Source organism: Carassius carassius, chromosome 12 (assembly GCF_963082965.1).
Source record: "Carassius carassius chromosome 12, fCarCar2.1, whole genome shotgun sequence".
Taxonomy (NCBI): Eukaryota; Metazoa; Chordata; class Actinopteri; order Cypriniformes; family Cyprinidae; genus Carassius; species Carassius carassius.
Window position 1 is genome coordinate 22,677,765 of NC_081766.1, and position 26,831 is coordinate 22,704,595.

A 26,831-nucleotide genomic window follows, 5' to 3' on the forward strand; every position below is an offset into this window, starting at 1 on the left:
GAAATTACCCAAATGTACCAATAAGTTTGTAACTCGTACCTGGTGTGTTAGCTGGGATAGCAGGCGTTGGCGAAGTTCCAAAACTGTGTAACCCGTGTATAATGCCGTCTAAGTAGACGACTTAATAGTATTTGAGACACAACCGTGCTGGGCACGTCTGTAGACCTCCCACTTAAAACGGGGGGGAGAGGGAGAGGGTGATTCCTGCTCAAAGATTGCAACTCGCCATAACCAAGAAGAAGAAGAAGAAGAAGAAGAAGAAGAAGAAGAAGAAGAAGAAGAAGAAGAGGGTGATTCCCAAATAAACCAACACGCAGCTTCACATTCGTTGCTTTGAGGAGGTGATATCCTCGCTTTTTTTTAATAGAAAAGGGATGGACGATAACAACGGAGGAAAAGAAAAATGGGGTCGATAACATTCTAACCTGAGGCTTTTGACGACTGGTGGAGACAGGTAATGTGAAAGTATACCAATTGAATGAGGAATTTATATGTAACGTTACATTTACATGCGTTATACCGGACGTTTGTCTTACCACAGAGCTAACGTTACTGTTCAATCTGCGCGCGACAAACTAACGTTAACTCGGCGATGTTTAAAACGTTGACTATATAAATTGGTGAGTGTTTTTAAAAGAGCACTATATTGTGTGCTTGTGATGAGTTTTAACCCGTCTAGACTGTATTTGTGTGGCTGTCTTGCTGAATGAGCGCAAACAAGCTGCTTTGCTTTAGGCCCCTAAACGCATTTAATCCATCGTACGTCCTTCATATTTTCCATTATATGTATTTTAGTCTAACCCTGTTCTCCATCGTCACTCGGGTTTAGGTGGTCTAAATGTATCGTTTATGTTGTGTTTATCTTGAGAGCTGAGAGTAGTTTGTGTGTGAAGTAAAGCGGTAAACCGTTAGCCTGCCTGCGCGCTCAGTCTGAGAAACGCAGATAATACCGTTTCAGGACATCACAGACAGTGCCATTATCACACAGCAGTCTGCATACTTTTAGACAGATAAAACATTATCAAAATGTGCTCTACGCTTGCTGTTGTTGCTGCTGCTGCAATTCACTTGTGATTTGAAGAACAAAATAGCCAGCTAGGCTATAAAACAGACGAGTGACCACCATATGGATCCGGACTTTCCCGTCTCTTAGTTTTCAAAATGAAGTTAAAACGTATTGAATATTGTTACCAGATGTTAGTGGAACATGTGCATGGGATGAACTTCTGCTACTCGGCAGGAATACCTGTGTGAACTTGAGGAAAAAGGTGCATATTTATTTCCATGCTTTCTTTGTTTACTTGTATTTAGGTATCAAATGGGGAACACAGTCTCTGTAGCACTTAATGCAGTTTTGAATGATTGTTATACTCATGTGATAATAACATTGTATAGAATTTGATCGGTTTATCATGACAGACTTTAATCCACCTTGGTGCTGCACCCCCCCCCCCCCCCCCCACACACACACTAAATTGTTCCCAACTGACAGGAGTTAAATTTATTGTGGTAATGGGAATAGTCATCATTCAACCACCCTGTGTTATTGAAAACCTGTATAATTTTCGATCATGTCATAAAGTGGGTGTTTAGCAGGACCTGGAAGCAGGTTCTGCACTCAAGTTCCAAAAACGAACCATAAGATTGTCATGAAAGTGGTTCATACTATTTCTGCACAATTTTCCAAGTGTTCTGAAGTCATACAATAGTTTTGTGTGAAGTAAAGTTATTTACTCAACACAATCCCACTGCTGTCATATTTGAATGTGTACACGGATGTGAATGATAATTTGAGTCATGTGGACTAATTTTTTTAATGCATTTGAAAGCACCAGGTCACCATTGACTTTCAGAAGAAAGCAGTATGAACATTGTGCTAAACAATTAAAGCCATACAGGTTTTTTATAACAACATGAGGATGGATGAATAAATGACAGAATGACTGAACTATTATTTTATTATGTTATAAGTCTACAGTCGTGGCCAAAAGTTTTGAGAATTACATAAATATTAGTTTTCAAAAAGTTTGCTGCTAAACTGCTTTTAGATCTTTGTTTCAGTTGTTTCTGTGATGTACTGAAATATAATTACAAGCACTTCATACGTTTCAAAGGCTTTTATCGACAATTACATGACATTTATGCAAAGAGTCAGTATTTGCAGTGTTGGCCCTTCTTTTTCAGGACCTCTGCAATTCGACTGGGAATGCTCTCAATCAACTTCTGGGCCAAACCCTGACTGATAGCAACCCATTCTTTCATAATCACTTCTTGGAGTTTGTCAGAATTAGTGGGTTTTTGTTTGTCCACCCGCCTCTTGAGGATTGACCACAAGTTCTCAATGGGATTAAGATCTGGGGAGTTTCCAGGCCATGGACCCAAAATTTCTACATTCTGGTCCCCGAGCCACTTAGTTATCACTTTTGCCTTATGGCACGGTGCTCCATCGTGCTGGAAAATACATTGTTCTTCACCGAACTGTTGTTGGATTGTTGGAAGAAGTTACTGTTGGAGGGTGTTTTGGTACCATTCTTTATTCATGGCTGTGTTTTTGGGCAGAATTGTGAGTGAGCCCACTCCCTTGGATGAGAAGCAATCCCACACATGAATGGTGTCAGGATGCTTTACTGTTGGCATGACACAGGACTGATGGTAGCGCTCACCTTTTCTTCTCCGGACAAGCCTTTTTCCAGATGCCCCAAACAATCGGAAAGGGGCTTCATCGGAGAATATGACCCATTTTGCCCCAGTCCTCAGCAGTCCATTCACTATACTTTCTGCAGAAGATCAATCTGTCCCTGATGTTTTTTTGGAGAGAAGTGGCTTCTTTGCTGCTCTTCTTGACACCAGGCCATCTTCCAAAAGTCTTCGCCTCACTGTGCGTGCAGATGCGCTCACACCTGCCTGCTGCCATTCCTGAGCAAGCTCTGCACTGGTGGCACTCCGATCCCGCAGCTGAATCCTCTTTAGGAGACAATCCTGGCACTTGCTGGACTTTCTTGGACACCCTGAAGCCTTCTTTACAAGAATTGAACCTTTTCTTTGAAGTTCTTGATGATCCTATAAATTGTTGATTTAGGTGCAATCTTAGTAGCCACAATATCCTTGCCTGTGAAGCCATTTTTATGCAACGCAATGATGGCTGCACACATTTCTTTGCAGGTCACCATGGTTAACAATGGAAGTACAATGATTTCAAGCATCACCCTCCTTTTAACATGTCAAGTCTGCCATTCTAACCCAATCAGCCTGACATAATGATCTCCAGCCTTGTGCTCGTCAACATTCTCACCTGAGTTAACAAGACGATTACTGAAATGATCTCAGCAGGTCCTTTAATGACAGCAATGAAATGCAGTGGAAATGTTTTTTTGGGATTAAGTTAATTTTCATGGCAATGAAGGACTATGCAATTCATCTGATCACTCTTCATAACATTCTGGAGTATATGCAAATTGCTATTATAAAAACTTAAGCAGCAACTTTTCCAATTTCCAATATTTATGTAATTCTCAAAACTTTTGGCCACGACTGTACTGTCAAACCCTAGCAGACAAAATACTTGTAGGCCTTCACTTTTCACAAACTCAGTCCAGAGTGAGCAATTACTCTCTGACTGCAGATTTCGGACCCCATTCTTTAGGAAGAGGAAAAAAAAAAACATTAAAAAAACAATTGTGTTTTTGCCTTGATGAATTGATTAATGTTTTGTAGTAGTTGTATGTTATCTCACCATGTATATGATGAGTTGGTGAGTTTTCTTGTCTCTCTTTTCTTTTTCTTTCCTAACCAACACACCCTCGAGGGTCATTATATATTAAAAAACGGATTGGTCGGTTTAGCACCGTTAACAGTTTCATTCCACTTTTGGCACAAAAATTATACTGAACATTTATCAAACATGCATTATCATTCTATAGAGGGAAAATTATATCATGATAATTATCGTTCTATCACCCAGTCCTACTTTGATGTTCAAAGTTCGCAAGCCTGTACGTCTAGAAGTTATTTAAGATATTGTAATGTCCTTCTAGATTCTGGTTCTTAAACTTTTCTTTTGTAATCTTAATTAAGACCCAGTATGGTTCAATTCCAGAGATTTTGTGATCCCAGTGCGATACTTATCTGATATTTATTGGATTACAAGAAGAATGTCTGAAGAAAAAAAATTATTATTGAAAGTAGACAAACCTTTCTTTTGGAATCTTCATTTTTAACACCCTGTATTGTTCAGTCCAAAATAGTTGAATCCTACCCATTTTTAAAGTCTGTGTTTTCACCATTTCTGTGTTCAGGATTTTTTGGGCGGGCCTCAAATCACGTCTCGATGATGCACTGCAGCCACTGAGCATGGCTCCTCCCCTACCACAATAAAAACTAGAGCGCATTAGCATCAGTGGTTTGCCCATTAAATCGCATTAGTTTCAGATTCTGAAAATGCAGATGACACGATCAGTGTGAAAGCACAATGTTTGTTGTCTTTTGCTATATAACATGGAACATCGTGGAATATTTTAAAAAATAATTTAAAAGTAGTGCTGTACAATTAATTCAATTGCAATATGCACTAGTGTCTGTGAATATTAAACTGTATAAAGACGGAGTATGAAGTCTGCCTATTCTGCATTTCTCTGTGTGAATAAGCAGTGCAGTTTAATCTACTACACAGTTAAGCATGTGTGATGCTTGGCTTTTTCAGCATCTGCCGTGTCAATATATAGGTTCATCTCAAAAAATTAGAATGTGGAAAAGTTCACTTATTTCAGTAATTCAACTCAAATTGTGAAACTCGTATTAAATAAATTCAATGCACACAGACTGAAGTAGTTTAAGTCTTTGGTTCTTTTAATTGTGATGATTTTGGCTCACACTTAAAAACACACCAATTCACCTTCAACAAATTAAAATACTTAAAGGGTTAGTTCATCGAAAAATCTAAATTATGTCATTAATAACTCACCCTCATGTCGTTCCAAACCCATGAGACCTCCGTTTATCTTTGGAACACAGTTTAAGATATTTTAGATTTAGTCCGAGAGCTCTCGGTCTCTCCATTGAAGCTGTGCGTACGGTATACTGTCCATGTCCAGAAAGGTAAGATAAACATCAAAGTAGTCAATGTGACATCAGAGGGTCAGTTATAATTTTTTTGCAGCATCGAAAATACATTTTGGTCCAAAAATAGCAAAAACTACGACTTCATTCATCATTGTCTTCTCTTCCGTGTCTGTTGTGAGAGAGTTTAAAACACAGCAGTTTGTGATATCCAGTTCGCGACCGAATCATTCGATGTAACCGGATCTTTTTGAACCAGTTCACCAAATCGAACTGAATGGTTTTAAACGGTTCACATCTCCAATACGCATTAATCCACAGATGACTTAAGCTGTTAACTTTTTTAATGTGGCTGACACTCCTTCTGAGTTCAAACCAATATCTCGGAGTAATTCATTTACTCAAACAGTACACTGACTGAACTGCTCTGAAGAGAGAACACCGAGCCGAGCCAGATAATGAATGAAAGATTGACTCATTGGTTTTCAGATCACCAGTAGTTCTTTCAGACAGTTCGATTCAATAAACCGGTTAAAGAAAACAGTTCACCGGTTCTTTTGCGCTCGACGTAGTGGCGTCATTGGTGATGATTGCCCTTCATTCAAGCCTTTGGTTTACTCGCACTCATAACATTAGCACAGAATCAGTTCAGAATCAATCACCAAAAGAACCAGTTTGGTTCAAAAAACACAATGGACCAACACCAGCAGATGACATTGCACCCCAAATCATCACAGACTGTGGAAACTTAACAATGGACTTCAAGCGACTTGGGCTATGAGCTTCTCCACCCTTCCTCCAGATTGTAGGATCTTGGTTTTTCAAGTGAAATAAATAGAGCCCGACCGATATGGATTTTTGGGGGCCGATGCCGATATTAACTCGAAAAGAGCCGATTTATAAGCCGATATTTTGATTTTAAAAATAATCTGGATATTAGACCCATTTCCTATAAACTGCACTTACACAACATTCAATAGCAAAATATCTGCCTGTTCTATGTATGTGGGCTGTATAAACCATTTTCCAGGATGGACTATGTTAAAAAAAGCCTTAGATTACAGTCTCAATGACTAAACAATTGCACATCAAAAGTATATATTTTTTAATGATCAAAAACAGTCTGGTTTTAAACATTTAACACTTTTACTTTCTTCCAGTTGAAGCTGGTTTTAACAGTCTGTGTGTGTACTGTAAATAAATTATAATACTAAAGTTAAAGTATTTGCAGAAGTAGTCCCACACTTTGCTGCTACAGCATTCACCTTTCAGCCATCTGTAGGCAGAAAGAGAGACAGAGAAAGAATAAGGATGTGTATTAATAATATCACCATGTATCATTACTCATGTCATCATTAGAATTATAATAATAATAAACTGGGATCTCCTACATAGGCAAAAATGAGAAATATATATATTTTTTTTATTTGTCAAGCAATAGGTATTACCTACTTATATTTAACAATATTATTTCAACATTTTCCTGTTATGTCTGTAAAGCTGCTTTGAAACAATATGTAAAAAAAAAAGCGCTTGTTCAGCTCACATTTATTTACATGTCCCCTCTGGTTTAATCATTTCTGACGCACCTACTGTAGTTACTGTAACTACACTATATTTGCCCTCACAGAACATCGTCTTGCCTACTATTACCGGAAGATTACGGAATCAATTCGAAGTTGAATGGTTAACGTTAGTGTCATGAACACACCGCTGTCAATTTTGAGAAGAACCACCTTCAAACAAGTTAATAGCAAGCATTTAAGGGGCCTGCTAAAAAGGAAGCTATTAGCGTTAGAGTAACGTAACCAGCCTGAATTCACCAAATTGTTCTCTGGACCTGAGGGTAGCCTCTTCTTCCTTGCTTCTCTCTTAATTCTCATCAGCAGGACTAGCGCTATCGCTCGCTTCTTACAACGGGACAGATACATGTTTGCTGCTGACCGAAAGGAGGAGGAACAGACTATGAAAGAGCTCTCGCTAAACGTTTTTAAAACCCCGCCTACGCCATAGCGCAGCGCAAATCGCGTTGTATCTGAAGGGCAACGGTGAACCCAGCGGCAAGCGCTGTGCATACCGCGTCCTGTGTGAAAGGCCCATTACGCGGTCATTATGTGGGAAACACACCGCAATAGAATAAGAATAAGTTAAACGCTAACGTTATAGTTTGACCTCCTATTAACGTTCGCGCTCTTCCACTGATAAACATGGTATTAGCTTTGTGGCTAATCTAATATAGCAATGCATTAGTGGCTGTAAGTGATGTTACAGAATATTTAGAAGTGATAATGATAGGACCGTTAGCTAGAACTACCACACAGTTTTTATATACAGGGTATGAACTAAATCTACAATCATTTCACATGACGAACGACAGACTCACCGTCTGGCTTGTTACATCTCCGTGGCTTGGCTGATCGCTTTCTTCTGTAGTGGACTTCTGGCGCTGTTGTTAACTCTGGAGCTGCAGAGCTCCCTCTGGTGGGCACACTATGCAACACTCATAACATGAGTGAAGCATGAGACTCTGTTTCTCATGTTTCATCGGCCGTTATAAATGCCATTAGCTTATATCGGCCGATAATATCGGCCGGCCGATATATCGGTCGGGCTCTAGAAATAAAAAAGTTGCTCTCAGGCCATCCATAAAAATATTCTTCTTTGTCGTAACCCGACCGACCCTGTCAATTTAGCACCGACTCAATTTTTTTTTTTTTTTTGCTTTTAGTCCGACCGACTTGCCGATTGTAAATTTGCGTTAAGACCGACAAATTTTTTTTTTTACTCTTCAAACAACTAATACAAACGCAATAAAATACTATTAATTATATTTAAGTAAGTATTAGGGATGGGCGTTTTCCGCAAATATCACATTCGAATATTTGAGCTCACAAAAAACGAATATTCAAATATTCGTTTATTTAAATTAAGTTTAATGAGACAGATGTTATTTTTCAGCAACATTTATTGTTTCCGTCATTTTGAACAAGCATACACACAATAAGCTTTAACATCACACATCGTGTTTTGTAGCTGAAAACCTTTAACAATGCGTGCAAACAAACAAAAGTACAGATTAAAAGCAAAAAAAAAAGTTAACAAAGAAAAAAGAAAAAGTTAAAGAAAAAACGTAAAGCAGCCTGCAGCAATTAGGCTATTGTAGAACGTAGCCTACACTTAACTTTGAAACTTTTAAACTGTAAGCAAATCTTTTTTGCTTTTTTTTCTATTGTTTTATGTTCTTGTTAAGAAACACAGGCATGTAAACATGATCGGAGGAAAGTCGGCTCCTTAGTCAGTTAACAATAAGGCCGGCCTCGGAGAAAAAGCACTCTGACGGCACAGACGTTGGCGGGACTCACTTCTCTCATGTTTTCATCAAGTAACCTGAGATGTTTGTGCCAAGGGTCTAGGGCAGACGCGAGAAGAGGAGTTTTCACTGCATTCTCCAAGTTAGCGGTGTTTATTCGTTGCTTGAGAGATGCTGCAACAATGTTCTTGAATTCGGTCACTTTCTGTGATTCTCCACGGCATATTTGAAGTAGGAAGACCGCAGTTCTTAGGGGCCGTTCACATTTCGCGTCTCAAGTTCGTTATTTCCAATGTAGGCACGCGGTATGGCGCGCTCATAATGGAAGCGACGCGGTTGCACTGAGCACGCGGTGCGAAGCACCCGTTTTTTCCGAGCGCGTCCGCACCGCATCGAGTTAAAAACATCTCAACTTTTCAGAGAGCCTCAAGCAAACCGCGGGTCATGTGACAAGAACTAACCAATCAGCTTCATCCTTTCCCTTAACAACGTTGAAAGCTCAGCCAAGATGAAGGAACAGCTGATTATATCTGTATATGGATTGTCATTTTGAAATAAATTTAGTAGCAGAGCTACTGAAAGCGATTTTTTTGTGCTGCTAATCCATTTATCCTTTGCTGAAATTTCTGCATCTTCATGGAGAGAGCGCGTCATTGTTGCTTAGCAATGACAGACGCCTCAGGAGCGCTTCTGCCCGAGCGCTTTGGAAAGAAGGAGAAAGCGTCGCGCCTAGCGTTTTCCATGCGTTTTTAGGCGCGATATGTGAATGGCCCCTTATTCATTAATTAATTAATTATTTTTTGCTTGCATACATCTTCAAATATGCCGTGGAGAATCACAGAAAGTGTCCAAATTCGGTTTAATTGAGAACTTTTTTTTGTTTTTTTTGCGAAATTCGAATATCATTTTTATTTATCGAATAATTAGAGCAGAACGAATATTCGAATGTTCGACTATCCGTGCACACCCCTAGTAAGTATTGTAAATATATAAATTGCCTTGGCCTACAAATGAAGGCTATCTTCTTTAATAAAAAAGAAACCCCTTGACGTCATCTGTGTTTACACGGATGTCACACTGTGGCCTGTGCGTTCGCTTCGTCTCATACGCTCACTCACTGTCAGAGTCAACGGTTCGCGCTTGGTAATGACGGCTGCGGCTGCAGTAAACTAAATGTTCGCGGTCACTGTTCAAAGTCATACGGGTTCGGGCACCATAATACATCTAAAAAAATTCATTAAAACAGCTCGACACCGCTTTAACTTGCCACAAAGTTCTGGAAAATCTGTGCCCAGATCTTTTCCCATCCCTTCTCCTCTCTAGTCTAAAACCGTGACCGTGTCGACTGTCACTTTATGTTCGAAAATCTATTGCACGAATCAAGCACGAATCAACCAACACAAGTTTCGAAAACGAAAATAAGAAAATGATTTTAACAACCTTTTCTCGGAGCGCGTCCAGGTTTTTTTTTTTTTTTCTGAACACGTGTCACACAGCAACTGCAGCTTCGGACAAACACGCATAACCGCAAATAATACTTTTGCACAATCTTTCTCTTTTTACAACAGAAATGTGAATTCAGCCGGTATTCAGTCTCATACAGTTTCGGGCTTGAATCGCCTAGGGCTGTCAAAATAGCTGAATTTTTTACTTAAATATGATCAAAATTCGAATTGTATTCTAATTTTAAAAGCATAATTTCAGTTAGGGTGAAGAAAAGCTTTTTGCTTCTCTTCTGAGGCTCAAGATAGCGCATCGAGCAAAATATTACTGCATGTTTATTCAAAGCATTAGAATACATGACTGTGAAAAAAACATAATATTTAAAATAATGTTTATGAACCAATTATTATTAAGTTGCTTAAAGAACTATAAACAAAACAGCATCATGTATGCATGCATTGTTAAATAAATAAAAAGGGCGGAAAGCCAGTCACACAGGATACATTTTTTCATTTAAAAACATGAGATGCGCGAAATATGCGTTCTGTGTGAACGGCTTGGTTTCAGTTTTGATGTAAATAAGATCTTCTCCACATTGATTTTTTTTTTTTTTAAGTGGCTTCAACTGGATAGGCTAACATAACCTTATAATGCAATGACACATATATTGTCATCGCATCTCGTGTGCATACACGAGGTGAAAGATGAGAAAGCAGATACTGTGTGTCTAGCTCGTCCACCTCTGAAAGTTGTGTAGACACAGCTGTGCGCGTGGCAAGATGGAATGGAACACGTACCGGGGCTCATAAGGCTGCTTCCTTAATGCACACCTAAAATTCATATGCGCATTCAAATGTGGATTTTTATTTTAAATTCGACGAATATCCGAAGAAAAAAATTTTTTAATAGCCTAAGAAAATCGCCTATGCGTTTTTTTTTTTTTTTTTTTTTTTGAAATTTAATCGTAAACACAGCCATGTTGAAGCCTGCAGTAAATGTTTTGCATTATGGCAGTCCACTCTGCTTATTGTTTTTCGACAATGTTACACTCCTGTTTGTCATTTTGCACGTAACTTCATGCCAATAAATCATCAGAAATATTGGTATTTACCAATATATTGAATCTTTACATTCCTCCTGCCTGTTGTCCGTGGATTTACCTATATTTGGTGTTATTTGCCGTATAAAACTTTAGACATGCAAAATCGATTTTACAATCGATTCAATGAACACTCGTCACTCAAACAGGATTTTTTTCACAAAAGTGACAACTCAAGAAAGCAAAGTAAACGTTCTCTCATTTGTAGGTTGCATTGATACGTAGCGGTGGATGCGAGTAAAACAGTACCTCATTTTTTTTCTCACCTGAAATTCATGCAATAAACATGTTTTTGACACAGATTTAAATTTGTTTGTGGTCTATATAGCCTGCATCAAAATGAGGTTTGCAATGATGCGACCGAAGGCACGGGTTGAAGACCCAGTCAGTAGGGCTGTCAACGAATATTCTAAATTCGAATATGTATTCGAATAGTTTTAAAAAAACGAATTTCGAAGGTGAAAATTAATATTCGAATAAAAAAAAAATATGGAAAAAAAGGCCCGCGGTAGTAGAGGCGTGGTTGTCGTCTTTGCGAGTGGGCGCGCTAGCCCACCCTGAACCCTGAGGGTTCAGGGACAGGTCACAGCCTCACAGGAGTCGCACTGTCTGGCACAGCATCACTGCTGAAAGTTGACGCGTCTTCATGGAAGATGCCAGCAAGTGCAAAGCCCAACTCGACCGCAGCAGAGAAAATGAGGTAAAATTGTTGACCCGCGAGATAAAGTTGTATGCAAGCTATTTAAGATACAGTTAGCATACCATTCGACCACTAGCAACATGAGGTCACATCTCAAAAATGTGCACCCAAATGAGCATGGCATAATGTGTGGAACTCCAGCTAAACAGTCACGTCTTGACACTTAACGTTACTTTGCATCGCTCGCCACAAGCTCTTTGTCTGCATCACGACAAGAGGCCATAACGGATAAAATAATTTCGTTCATTTTTAAGGACATGAGACCTATCAGTATTGCGGATGGGGCACGCTTCGGGGAGTTCTGTCAAGCAATGGATCCGAGGTTTGATTATTTATCGTTTCATGTCAAGGAAAAGTTCCATGTTTACCACAGCACAGCTTGCTCGGAGCATTCAATGTCAGTTCTATATGCTGTAAAACTTCAATTAATATTAATAATATTTGTTTCAATCACTGAATGGAGCCTGCTATATTTGGGACAAAAGTCGCGACCTTAAATTAATTGCACAAAAATGTGTTAATGTGTTCATTTAAACCATTATGCGCAGAGAACGTGAGGGTGAGAGAGCGTGAGGTCTGCAGTCTTGGCCATTTGTTGATTTCCTTGTTTTTGTGTAGGTAATACGTCGTCATATATGTTTAAACTTAAATAGACTATCTATACAAGTAATTAGTCTCTTTGTATTATCATTGACAACATGCGCAACCAGATGTTCGAATAGTTCGAATATTTGTGTATTTTTTAGAGGGAATATTCGAACGTCAATTTTGAGCAATTTTGACAGCCCTACCAGTCAGTGACGTCACGATATGCTGATTTGTTTAAATTCATACCGACGTCATCACCATCACAAAAATGTACTTTTTTTTTTTTTACATTGAAAGTTGAAAAAAAAAAAATAGACCGACCCTTTTTAAAAAAAAAAAATTACTGTTACTGCAAACCAAAATATTTTTAAGGATGGCCTCATCTGAAAAGAGTACTTTGGACCACTGGGCAACAGTCCAATTCTTCTCCTAATCCCAGGTACGACACCTCTGACATTGTCTGTGCTTCAGTAGTGGCTTAACAAGAGGAATACGACAACTGTAGCCAAATTCCTCAACATGTCTGTGTGTGGGGGCTCTTGATGCCTTGACCCCAGCCTCAGTGCATTCCTTGTGAAGTTCACTCAAATTAGTGAACCAAACTGAGAGACCATTTTGAAGGCTCAGGAAACCTTTGCAGGTGTTTTGAGTTGATTAACTGATTGGCATGTCACCATATTCTAATTTGTTGAGATAGTGAATTGGTGTGTTATTGTTAAATGTGAGCCAAAATCATCACAATTAACATAACCAAAGACTTAAACTACTTCAGTCTGTGTGCATTGAATTTATTTAATACACAAGTTTCACAATTTGAGTTGAATTATTGAAATAAATGAACTTTTCCACAACATTCTAATTTGAGATGCACCTGTATGAGGTCATGAACACATGAACTTCATCTCCAGCGCTGCTCTGAGAGCTCACTTGACGTGCATTTCACCATTTTCTTTGTCTCTGTGTATCTTCCGATACTTTTATCACTCAAATCTCTTCACTACAACCTGCCAAAATAATAATAATGTTAATAATGATATGTGCAATACAGTTCTGAAAGAAATAACACATTTCATAGGCCACTATTATTGTTAATCTTTTAATAAATAAATTACTTTTTATTGGACCTTGCATACTTGATGTTATGAACTACACCTGTGGTTAATGTACTGAGACACGTATGTGAACTCGAGGGGAACTGACTTAACATGTAAAAGCTCTGTTTTCTTGTTCTTCTCTATTTCTTAAATATTGTTAGCCTTTTCCTTTTAACATAGAGTAAAATGTTCTTTTAGACTTAAGGGTGTCATAACTTTCCATGTCTGCATTTTTTTAATTCACTTTTATTTTTGCTCAATAAAATATACATTTATAAAAAACAAAAAGAAAAAAAAGAAAAGAAAATGTCCTGATCCCAAACTTTTGAGTTGTAGTGTGTATAATTGGTAAGACAAACAGTAATCATCAATAGTAAATATGCATGCAGACATTAAAACAATCAAGAGGGCACAAAGAGCACAAGACAAAGTTCTTATAATTTAGCAATGCTTACTAATGAAAACTATAACAGTAAGTGTTGTTACATGAATAATAAACAAATAATGAAATATTCACCACTAAGCGATAGTAAAGTATTAACAAATTTTGAAGAAATAAATTAGATATAATTTAACAATACCCACCTCCGAAAAAAAAAAACCCCTTTCACAAAAATCTATATCTAGAAGTAGGGCTGGGCGATAATTCGATAACGATAATTATTGCGATTATAATTTTCCTTGATAAAATTATATGAAGAGTTTGATAAATGTTTTATATACTCACCTAAAGGATTATTAGGAACACCTGTTAAATTTCTCATTAATGCAATTATCTAATCAACCAATCACATGGCAGTTGCTTCAATGCATTTAGGGGTGTGGTCCTGGTCAAGACAATCTCCTGAACTCCAAACTGAATGTCAGAATGGGAAAGAAAGGTGATTTAAGCAATTTTGAGCGTGGCATGGTTGTTGGTGCCAGACGGGCCGGTCTGAGTGTTTCACAATCTGCTCAGTTACTGGGATTTTCACGCACAACCATTTCTAGGGTTTACAAAGAATGGTGTGAAAAGGGAAAAACATCCAGTATGTGGCAGTCCTGTGGGCGAAAATGCTTTGTTGATGCTAGAGGTCAGAGGAGAATGGGCCGACTGATTCATGCTGATAGAAGAGCAACTTTGACTGAAATAACCACTCGTTACAACCGAGGAATGCAGCAAAGCATTTGTGAAGCCACAACACACACAACCTTTAGGCGGATGGGCTACAACAGCAGAAGACCCCACCGGGTACCACTCATCTCCACTACAAATAGAAAAAAGAGGCTACAATTTGCACAAGCTCACCAAACAAAATTGGACCGTTGAAGACTGGAAAAATGTAGCCTGGTCTGATGAGTCTCGATTTCTGTTGAGACATTCAGATGGTAGAGTCAGAATTTGGCGTAAACAGAATGAGAACATGGATCTATAATGCCTTGTTACCACTGTGCAGGCTGGTGGTGGTTTAATGGTGTGGGGGACGTTTTCTTGGCACACTTTAGGACCCTTAGTGCCAATTGGGCATCGTTTAAATGCCACGGCCTACCTGAGCATTGTTTCTGACCATGTCCATCCCTTTATGACCACCATGTAACCATCCTCGGATGGCTACTTCCAGCAGGATAATGCACCATGTCACAAAGCTCGAATCATTTCAGATTGGTTTCTTGAACATGACAATGAGTTCACTGTACTAAAATGGCCCCCACAGTCACCAGATCTCAACCCAATAGACCATCTTTGGGATGTGGTGGAACGGGAGCTTCGTGCCCTGGATGTGCATCCCACAAATCTCCATCAACTGCAAGATGCTATCCTATCAATATGGGCCAACATTTCTAAAGAATGCTTTCAGCACCTTGTTGAATCAATGCCATGTAGAATTAAGGCAGTTCTGAAGGCGAAAGGGGGTCAAACACAGTATTAGTATGGTGTTCCTAATAATCCTTTAGCTGAGTGTATAATGTATATGCACCAAAAGCGGAACGAAACTGTGTGAATCGTTTGATCATGCCACAGGGACCGTTTAACCACTTGGGTCAAAGTTCAAACTGCCATTTGGCATGAGCTCACTAGAACTGATGTATATAGGGTTAGTTCTCTGCCATAATTCTGTATGCGAAAAGTCATATTTTAAGCGCACAAAAGTGCATTTTGCATTTCAAATAAGTTTTTGGATGTGTGCAGACCTTCTCTTTTGTGCGTGCAACGTTTCACTAGCTTGCTCACCTGGGCTTTGTTCAGCCCTGACAAAACGATGCAAAAAGTTTTTTAAATGGATATGGTAGTTCGTTGAACACTCTGTTATGATGATGCAAGAGTTGCAAGTTATAGTAGCTGAGAAGGCCATTCTTTGTGTTCTTTTTGATGAATACTGCAAAATACGCTCAATGTTTTGGTCACTGCCCTTGCCGTCCAGAATAAAAGAGAACATCCCAATCGAGTGAAGGGATTTGTGGAAACTGTGGTTCCTAATTATTGTGATGATCCAAAATTTGCCTCGCATTTCAGGATGAAAGGACAAACATTTCAGGTGAAGGATAATCCACTTCTTACCTTTGAGACTGTGTTATGATCTATATGACCGTATAATTTTTATTGTGAGCATTAGGCTTTTCATTACTGCTAATCACTGTTGTTGTGCTATGATATTGTAATATTTACCATTATATAATAACCATTACATTATAAAAGTTTATGAAATTGTCACTCCACAATAGCAAAATATATAAATATGTATAGTATTTTTATGTTACATTTTTATCAATGTCTAGCTAGTATACCTTCCTAAGGAAAGGATATGGACCAGAAGACAATGCAATTACTAAATTATATTTAGGCAGACTTAAAGACGTTCCAGATCTATACTTGTGGTATTATTATTTCAGTTATTTTGCCTTTAATGCATATAAATGTGCAAACAATATACTTGCTCTTGTGAATTTATTTAGATGTTAATTACATTGTGCAAGCTGTCTCTTTAATACCGCGTGGTTTATAAACATGTCACTGCTGATTGGGCTGACATGCTTGACAAACCCACCAAAAAAGAGAAAATCAATCTCAAACCCCATTGCACACCGTTTCCAGGAAATATGTCGTTCAACTCGAAAACCATAGCAAAGCGTTGTGCACCCGTTTGAGCTTAAACTTGCTCCTGATGCCTGCCCTCACTCCCTAAATGCCAACGGCTGGCTTGCTCAACACAACCCAGCAATACAATATGCCATAATTCCAGCCAGTCAGAGATGAGGCTGCAAAATTCTAATTGGCTGCCTTGACAACCAATCACAACATACCTTGCATTGCTGATGATAGCGGAAGTGGAAAAATACAGTACATGCATAAATATAAGGCAAGTTGATATTCTGACTATATTTTTTCATTAAGCCTGGAAGTAAAAAAACGCCTTCTATTCAGGTGTGCATAATTATTAAGCAGGTTATCTTCTACAGATAAAATCTTGAGATGATACAAACAGTGTTACAAGACGATGTGGTGCAAGTCCTTCAAGAGTTACTCTCAATTTATCTGTCTATAAAGCCGATATATATATCAGTCTTCAAGTATTTTACTACAGTTCAGTATGTGATTCTTAAGTATGGGTCATTTATTTTTGGGATTCTATACTTAACCTGTGTCTCTGAGAACCTGACACCTTGTACTTCTGGAGACTGGTAGGGACAGGTAGGCTACAGTTCTGGAAAATGGTAGCGCTGGAGACTAAATGGTTCCTAGTGATTTCACACCTAATTCTTCACCTTAATTCCTAATCTTTTCAAGTTAACATGCATCTTTTCTTCTCCACATGTTTTTGACTGACCCTAATGATCCACTGAGCATTTTGCATTAACCTATCAATTTCTTGTATTAGTTTTGAAAATATCTCCTGGGCATTTAATAATTTAGTTAGAGTTAAATCTCTTTTTTGGATCATTTTATCTATAAAAGAAAATCTGCTTAATTATGCACACCTGAATATAATTCAGAATATTAAAGCTGGATTTATGGCATATTGTAACGCTGGGTTGTGTTCAGCAAGCGAGCCGTTGGCATTTAGAGAGTACTGAGGGCAGGCATCAGGTGAGCAAGCTAGTGAAACGTTGCACGCACAAAAACTTATTTTGAATGCAAAATTGATTTTCGTGTTCTCTAAATACTTTCTTCTTTGCGAGACAATAATTTTCTCCACAAAACTCAGTTCGCAAAAAATCTGATCTTTCGCGTGCAGATTGAATTGTGGCAGAGATGTAATACCATACAGATGCGTTTACTCGGGTCACACAAGCATTAAGCAGTGCTGTGAGATCCAGTGTTAAGCGCTTGAATTCAGCGATAACACAACTGTCTCTGTGATTTAAACTAGTGCTGTGTGCAACAAGACAGTCAGAAGGCTTTTCAATCTACAAATCAACATCATTTACCATGGATTTATTGCAGTAACACTCACTGCACCATTGTATTGTGGCAGAAATTTGGGATATTCACACTGAATTTGATTAAATGAGTAATAGTATAAAACTGTAGTATGTATTTGTGATTAAGCTATAGCATGTGTGCATTTATACTGAATGTTTTGGACTACTCTTTTTCATACCAATAGGCTATTGAGGTGCTATATGTGTGGTTTTATAGTGTTTATCGTGATTTAAATGTATGCTACTATGGGAGACCAATGCTTAGTTAAAAACATAAATAAATAAATATTGTCAAGTCAAAAGTCAAGTCTATTTTATTCTCAATTCTTCCACATGTACAGCACATTCATACAGAGAATTTAAATTGCGTTACTCTCAGACCCTTGGTGCATACAGAAAACACTAACAGTACAACATAAAAATACAGAATAAATCTAAAATACAACTATACAAATAAGGCCATGTAAAAAAAAAAAAAAAGTTAAATAAAGCAGCACATGGCAGTGCAAACCAGTCAAGTAAACACAGTGCAGATCAGAGTTCAGTGGTGCCTAGGGCAAAAGGGGGAGGGGGGGGAGTGAAGGTCGGGAGTGAGTTCAGCTTCCTGACAGCCTTATGGATGAAGGTGTTCTTCTGTCTGCTGGTCCTGGCCTGGAGACTCCACAGTCTCCTCCCTGATGGCAGCAGACTGAAGAAGCTGTGTGACCGGTGGGTGGAATCACCTGCGATGCAGAGGGCTTTGAGGGTGAGACGGGCTCCATAAATGGGTCAGTATTTTGGCCATATCGCTAAGCACCTATCTACAAGTTTATATATAGTGTATATAATAAGTGGAATTTGGTCAGAATAAATTTAACCATATAAAACTGAGGATGATACCATTTTTTACCGATGTTACAGATTTTGATAATGAACAAAGATTTACATCGGCATCCTAACTCAAGCTACTATCAAATGTGCATTTCTGAGAGATATTATTATTATTTTTAATATTATCTAGCAACTCAAACCAGATTCTTGATTTTAAAACAATTTCACTCATTAGAACATGGAGAAACTAAGAATTAAATTTTTCTATTTAGATATTTATTTTGGTAAGGAAAATTTTATGGTCTGTTTTCTACAGCATTCACTTTAAAGCAAAAATATGGCTTTAAACCTGAAAGAAATAAAGATTTGACATTCATCGTTATATGATTTCTTTTTTTTTTTTTTGTGATATGGAAAAAAATTATCATTATAATTGTTTTGTCCCATATCGCCCAGCCCTATCTACAAGTTTATATATAGTGTATATAATAAGTTGAATTTGTAGGTGATGTTATAGCACAATTCTTAACACCCCATTTACAGAACTCATTAATTTTCATACCTCTGATACAGCCATGCTTGTTCATCTTCAATAAAATGCGATGGGCACAGAGGCAACACAACACTGCACGAACATGCCGACACATGCATGGACTTAACAGAGCTATCATCCATTGAGCAGGAGACTCACACAGTTGACACTGTTCACTGTCTAATCGATACTGAAACACACGTGAACTACACAGCCTATTTACCTCATGAATAATAGTTAAGCTTCAAATGGGCAACATCACGAATATGGAAACGTTTGGATTTCTCCCGAATGAGAAAGCCCAACCTTACCTTATGCTTAGCTTTAAATTATAATAATTTTTTTTTTTTTTATTACTAAGCCTATATTATTATATACTGCAATTATATTTATCCATTAGAATTATATACAGTCGTGGCCAAAAGTTTTGAGAATTACATAAATATTAGTTTTCAAAAAGTTTGCTGCTAAACTGCTTTTAGATCTTTGTTTCAGTTGTTTCTGTGATGTACTGAAATATAATTACAAGCACTTCATACGTTTCAAAGGCTTTTATCGACAATTACATGACATTTATGCAAAGAGTCAGTATTTGCAGTGTTGGCCCTTCTTTTTCAGGACCTCTGCAATTCGACTGGGCATGCTCTCAATCAGCTTTTGGGCCAAATCCTGACTGATAGCAGCCCATTCTTTCATAATCACTTCTTGGAGTTTGTCAGAATTAGTGGGTTTTTGTTTGTCCACCCGCCTCTTGAGGATTGACCACAAGTTCTCAATGGGATTAAGATCTGGGGAGTTTCCAGGCCATGGACCCAAAATTTCAACATTCTGGTCCCCGAGCCACTTAGTTATCACTTTTGCCTTATGGCACGGTGCTCCATCGTGCTGGAAAATGCATTGTTCTTCACCAAACTGTTGTTGGATTGTTGGAAGAAGTTGCTGTTGGAGGGTGTTTTGGTACCATTCTTTATTCATGGCTGTGTTTTTGGGCAGAATTGTGAGTGAGCCCACTCCCTTGGATGAGAAGCAACCCCACACATGAATGGTGTCAGGATGCTTTACTGTTGGCATGACACAGGACTTATGGTAGCGTTCACCTTTTCTTCTCCGGACAAGCCTTTTTCCAGATGCCCCAAACAATCGGAAAAAAGGGCTTCATCGGAGAATATGACCTTGCCCCAGTCCTCAGCAGTCCATTCACTATACTTTCTGCAGAAGATCAATCTGTCCCTGATGTTTTTTTTGGAGAGAAGTGGCTTCTTTGCTGCTCTTCTTGACACCAGGCCATCTTCCAAAAGTCTTCGCCTCACTGTGCGTGCAGATGCGCTCACACCTGCCTGCTGCCATTCCTGAGCAAGCTCTGCACTGGTGGCACTCCGATCCCGCAGCTGAATCCTCTTTAGGAGACTATCCTGGCGCTTGCTGGACTTTCTTGGACGCCCTGAAGCCTTCTTTACAAGAATTGAACCACTTTCCTTGAAGTTCTTGATGATCCTATAAATTGTTGATTTAGGTGCAATCTTAGTAGCCACAATATCCTTACCTGTGAAGCCATTTTTATGCAATGCAATGATGGCTGCACGCATTTCTTTGCAGGTCACCATGGTTAACAATGGAAGAACAATGATTTCAAGCATCACCCTCCTTTTAACATGTCAAGTCTGCCATTCTAACCCAATCAGCCTGACATAATGATCTCCAGCCTTGTGCTCGTCAACATTCTCACTTGAGTTAACAAGACGATTACTGAAATGATCTCAGCAGGTCCTTTAATGACAGCAATGAAATGCAGTGGAAAGGTTTTTTTGGGATTAAGTTAATTTTCATGGCAAAGAATGACTATGCAATTCATCTGATCACTCTTCATAACATTCTGGAGTATATGCAAATTGCTATTATAAAAACTTAAGCAGCAACTTTTCCAATTTCCAATATATATGTAATTCTCAAAACTTTTGGCCACGACTGTATTTTTAATTCTTGTTTTGTTCTGATAAATTTGTAAAATAAAATCGCTCTGGCGCAGATCAGCCTCCCGCGATGCTCAGCTGTGGACGATTTAAAAATGTTTGATATAAAGGTTGTTGTCCCATTTTATACAGGAATTGTTCATTTTAAAAAATCTAATTATATTGTTAGTTCTAATTATATTGTTAACTAGGGGTGTAACAGTACGCAAAAATCACGGTTCGGTACGTACCTCGGTTTCAAAGCCAGGGTTCGGTTCATTTTCGGTACAGTAAGGGAAAGAAATGCAAACATTAAACTGCAGGTTGTTTATTACTATAAACTTTTTTTTTAACAATTTGTTCACTTTTACTTTTTAATAAAATATAATAAAATATATAACGTTATATAATAAAAAAGAATAGGAAATAAAATACGCTGCAAAGTTCTCCACTAAATAAAATACTCTGTCTCAAAACAATATCACATAATAAAATATAATGAAAAATATAAATAAATAACTATGATTACAGTGCAGCATTACCAATCCCAGCTTATAGGCCTACTCATATTTAAAATATATATATAACTTTTCCAAAGTGTAAAGTGCAGCAACAACAGTTTCAGTTTTTAGATCTGCTCAGATTTCGTTATAGCGTTGGCCCGATCGGAATTAAGGGCAAAGGTCTGTTTAAATGCCGACGGCAGCTGCGTTTGAATTACGGTCGTTTTTTTCCTAGTTGTAGTGATGTTCACACTCGCGTGATCGCTTTTGAAAACTTTAGAATCAGCTGCAGGGTGGGATTTGCGCTGAACACGGAGACTTCCGCCACTTAATATGTTTGTGTGGAAACACAAAAATTTACCTATGTTCCGCACACAAAATATTGCATTCGGTCTTTCGGTGCACGTACCGAAAGCCCTGTACCGAAACGGTCCGGTACGAATACACGTACCGTTACACCCCTATTGTTAACAAGTTAATTTAGGCTATTTAACATGCACTGTGACATTTTACCATTTTTTACTTATAAACTCCTTGAGAATTTAAAGTTAGTTTAATGGTATTTAAATCATGGGCGGGCCTTGGCCAATGAAACCCAGACCTTCACAATGACGGCTGAAGATCTGGCTAAATGAGACTAGTTAAGGCTACTCCGACAACAGACAAAACATCTGCATGTGTTTTAAAGCCACATAAGTTTAAATTCGTTATAAACGGTTTTCTGAGTGCACACACACAAAGCATGAGCACGGAAACCCGGCTGTCAGACAGCTTGTCACACGTCACCCTTCGGATTACACTTTGTGCTTTGTAACTTTGCAGAACTTTTTCATGCTCAAGCAACAACACTACACACTAAGGGAAATTGAAAATGTAAAAAAAATAGGACCACCTTTAATTATAAGAGTCTGTCTGCTTCACTGCATGCTGTGAACATGTGATTCAGCTTCCCTGGATTCTTCTGTCCTGTTCCTAGGTGATATAAAAACACGGTACCATGTGAATGGTTGAGGAACATGAAGGCTGCACACAAACTACTGTTCGTCCTGTGTCCCATGCTGGTCTTGGGGTTCATCTACTACTCCTCTGGGAAGCTCCATTTGTATGTATGGGGCCAGAAGCCACGTAAGTATTGCCTCCCATTGCCATCTATCTGTTAATGTGCTTCAGGTTGTGACTTCTCTGTACATGGGTGCCTTTTGCTCTGTCAATATGTATGTTTGCCACAGTTTGTTTGTTAGACCCTCTGTCAGTTAATTTATTAATCTTAATAGTCCACTTGCATGTTTGGGTCAGATCAGTCTCGGAAGTGATTATTCTTGTGTGGGTTTAAAGGATTTGCATTATTGTTTTCAAAGAGCTCACGTTCTCTCATCTTTTGTGGAGAGTGTGTAATTCAGGTTTCATTTGACCATAGAGCAAGAATTTAGAACACTACAAATTGCTTGAATTTCAAATATCCTTTTTCAAGTCCATGTAAATGGCTTGGAAGTGTGGTAGGGCTAAATATTTGTTCTGGTAATAGTTTGAAAGATTATTACTCTGTTCAAAAACCACACAAATTTTCATGAAGGTATAATCAACAGAAGTTTAATCTGGCTTCATTTCATTGTGTTTCTGTTTTAGATTGGTTAGGTGGGAGAAGTTACAATGATTGACTTATTTATTGGCAGGTGAAAAGCTGTGTATTTGCATTGTCAGTTAGTGTCCTTCAGGAGATTTGCTTTATTCCACACTACTTTGACCACACAACAGAGGGAGCAACATCTTGTGTACTACAGTTGCCCTACTTAAAGGGGTCATATGATGCAATTTCAAGTTTTCCTTTCTCTTTGGAGTATTACAAACTGATTGTGCATAGATAAGATCCCTGAAGTTTTAAAGACTAAAGTCTCAAAACCAAGTAACCGCAGTTTCAGTAACCGCAGTTAGTGTTGAAGCAGCCATGTCAGGGAGATGCTGTGTGTTTCTAGGCGAAATCAAAAACACTTTATTTGGCATTCCAAAAGTAGATGCATTTAGGAATCTTTAAGATTACTTACAACAGAACAGCAACAAATTTTATGGACGACCGTTTCGTGAACCTAGGAGAGGAGGTAATTCTGACTTTGCTACGACAATCTGGCGCTTCTGAATCAGCTACTGTAAGCATGTTTTGTAATTAGTTTAAGTATTTGCTACTGACTTTTCAAATGAGGAGTTTTGCTTTTAAAAAAGCATGATATGACCCCTTTACGAAACACATTTCCATTGTTTGGACATGTCTGCAGACATGGATTTTGAGAATGCTGCATCTGCACTGATCTCACAAATAAAGCAACACATGGGCTAATGACAAGACACAGACAATATGTACAGGTCCTTCTAAAAAAATTAGCATATTGTGATAAAGTTAATTATTTTCCATAATGTAATGATAAAAATTAAACTTTCATATATTTTAGATTCATTGCACACCAACTGAAATATTTCAGGTCTTTTATTGTTTTAATACTGATAATTTTGGCATACAGCTCATGAAAACCCAAAATGCCTGTCTCAAAAAATTAGCATATGAAAAGGTTCTCTAAACAAGCTATTAACCTAATCATCTGAATCGACTAATTAACTCTAAACACCTGCAAAAGATTCCTGAGGCTTTTTAAAAACTCCCAGCCTGGTTCATTACTCAAACGCAATCATGGGTAAGACTGCTGACCAGAAGGCCATCATTGACACCCTCAAGCAAGAGGGTAAGACACAGAAAGAAATTTCTGAACGAATAGGCTGTTCCCAGAGTGCTGTATCAAGGCACCTCAGTGGGAAGTCTGTGGGAAGGAAAAAAGTGTGGCAAAAAATGCTGCACAACGAGAAGAGGTGACCGGACCCTGAGGAAGATTGTGGAGAAGGACCGATTCCAGACCTTGGGGGACCTGCGGAAACAGTGGACTGAGTCTGGAGTAGGAACATCCAGAGCCACCGTGCACAGGCGTGTGCAGGAAATGGGCTACAGGTGCCGCATTCCCCAGGTCAAGCCACTTTTGAACCAGAAACAGTGGCAGAAGCGCCTGACCTGGGCTACAGAGAAGCAGCACTGGACTTTTGGACAAATTTTGCATGTCATTCGGAAATCAAGGTGCCAGAGTCTGGAGGAAGACTGGGGAGAAGGAAATGCCAAAATGCCTGAAGTCCAGTGTCAAGTACCCACAGTCAGTGATGGTCTGGGGTGCCATGTCAGCTGCTGGTGTTGGTCCACTGTGTTTTATCAAGGGCAGGGTCAATGCAGCTAGCTATCAGGAGATTTTGGAGCACTTCATGCTTCCATCTGCTGAAAAGCTTTATGGAGATGAAGATTTCGTTTTTCAGCACGACCTGGCACCTGCTCACAGTGCCAAAACCACTGGTAAATGGTTTACTGACCATGGTATTACTGTGCTCAATTGGCCTGCCAACTCTCCTGACCTGAACCCCATAGAGAATCTGTGGGATATTGTGAAGAGAAAGTTGAGAGACGCAAGACCCAACACTCTGGATGAGCTTAAGGCCGCTATCGAAGCATCCTGGGCCTCCATAACCCCTCAGCAGTGCCACAGGCTGATTGCCTCCATGCCACGCCGCATTGAAGCAGTCATATCTGCAAAAGGATTTCCCAACCAAGTATTGAGTGCATAACTGAACATAATTATTTGAAGGTTGACTTTTTTGTATTAAAAACAATTTTCTTTTATTGGTTGGATAAAATATGCTAATTTTTTGAGATAGGAATTTTGGGTTTTCATGAGCTGTATGCCAAAATCATCAGTATTAAAACAATAAAAGACCTGAAATATTTCAGTTGGAGTGCAATGAATCTAAAATATATGAAAGTTTAATTTTTATCATTACATTATGGAAAATAATGAACTTTATCACAATATGCTAATTTTTTGAGAATGACCTGTAAGTTATGTAAAACTATAAAACTGTCTCAGCAATGTGCTCTTTTACATGCAGGAAATATTCTCAAATTCTCAAACCATTTTTGAAGATATTTATCTGATTTCATGTCATTTGATGCATGCCAGTGTTTCCTGCACCAAACACAGCCCAAACTTTGATGTCCAATTTGTGAACAAATTGCTTTTGTGCGAAAGTCCTTTTTAGTGAGTCAGTCAAACAAATCACAGTGGTGATATCAGACACCTTTCATTATTTTCTTAAAGAAAAAAAATAAAATCGTACTGTCGTACTGTGTCATTTAAGTCTTTATATATGAAATTGAGAGTTGTCAAATTGTGAACCTCATATTGTATATCAAAACAAATCATGGGAGAGCCATATTATTGCCCCACTCGCTGAATCACTGATCCATAAAAATCTTGTGCACCAAAACCAATCAATGCAACATCACTGTGAATTAGCATGCGCAAACTACTTTCAAAAGCAAGTTAATAGTAACTGGATAAATCAAGACTAGTATTTATAATATTAAATACTTTTATTGTTGTTTTTGTTTTTTTTTGTTTTGTTTTTTTCGCACGTTGTAGACCTTAAGTATATTTATAAATGAATATATTATTTATTAAATTGTATAGATACATTTTGTTGATTAATTTAAAACAGAAAAAATGCATATTTTTTGTTTTGGAATTAAGTAGTGCCAGGTTCCATGAACCTTTCTAGACATCAAGATTAGGGACATACTGTAGAGATACAGACAAAGACACAGGTTTTGTACTTGAAAGGCTGCAGAGATATTAATGTTAAAAGTCAGGTCCATTACAATGCTGTTTTTTTTTACTAGGGGTATCCCATTCCCAAAACAAGATGTAATTTACATTTTGATTTGAATGGAACCATTTTCAGCCACTAGAGGGAGGGAGAGCATCACATTACAGGGTCAGATTCACAGTGGGTGCTTATTAATGTATTAATGCTTCGATGACAATTTATCTTTCTAATTTTTTTTTTTACAACACTGGTGTATTAATAACGTTTTTAAAAACAACACTAATAGGATAAAAGCCTAATTATGAGTTTAAGTATAGTTCAATGAATGCAAGTGAAATAGTTCTATTGCACATTAGATATTATTGGAGATTGCAACAGTGCCCATCCACTTTTTCAGAAAGTTTCATTCCGCAAATAATTTCCCCATTGATTAGAAGGGGAAAAATGTATTTGTAAATCAGAAAAAAAATGCTTTGTACTTAAATACATTTGAAAAAAAAAATTCAAAAAATAAATACACCCCCAATTAGCTATGTTAAAGACACTCAAAATAAAAACTATAGAGATATATAAAACTATTAATTTAAAGATGACGATTCTATCTATGTAATTTACATGTATTTCACATTATACATAAAAATATAAAATATTATGTATT

General features: G+C 38.1%; 1 protein-coding gene across 5 annotated transcripts in view; it reads left to right on the top strand.

The window, feature by feature from the left end:
- The first annotated feature begins 202 nt into the window (after positions 1 to 202).
- LOC132155115 (CMP-N-acetylneuraminate-beta-1,4-galactoside alpha-2,3-sialyltransferase-like) overlaps positions 203 to 26,831 on the top strand; it is an 86,397-nt gene continuing 59,768 nt past the window's right edge. The window contains exons 1-2 of one of the 5 annotated variants that reach the window (XM_059563927.1): positions 203 to 454; positions 22,461 to 22,609. In XM_059563927.1, coding sequence (XP_059419910.1) covers positions 22,501 to 22,609 — 109 coding nt within the window. In that variant the 5' untranslated portion in view covers positions 203 to 454; positions 22,461 to 22,500. The remainder of the gene's footprint in view (positions 455 to 22,460; positions 22,610 to 26,831) is intronic. The other 4 variants (XM_059563924.1, XM_059563925.1, XM_059563926.1 and 1 more) reach the window with 4 other exon arrangements.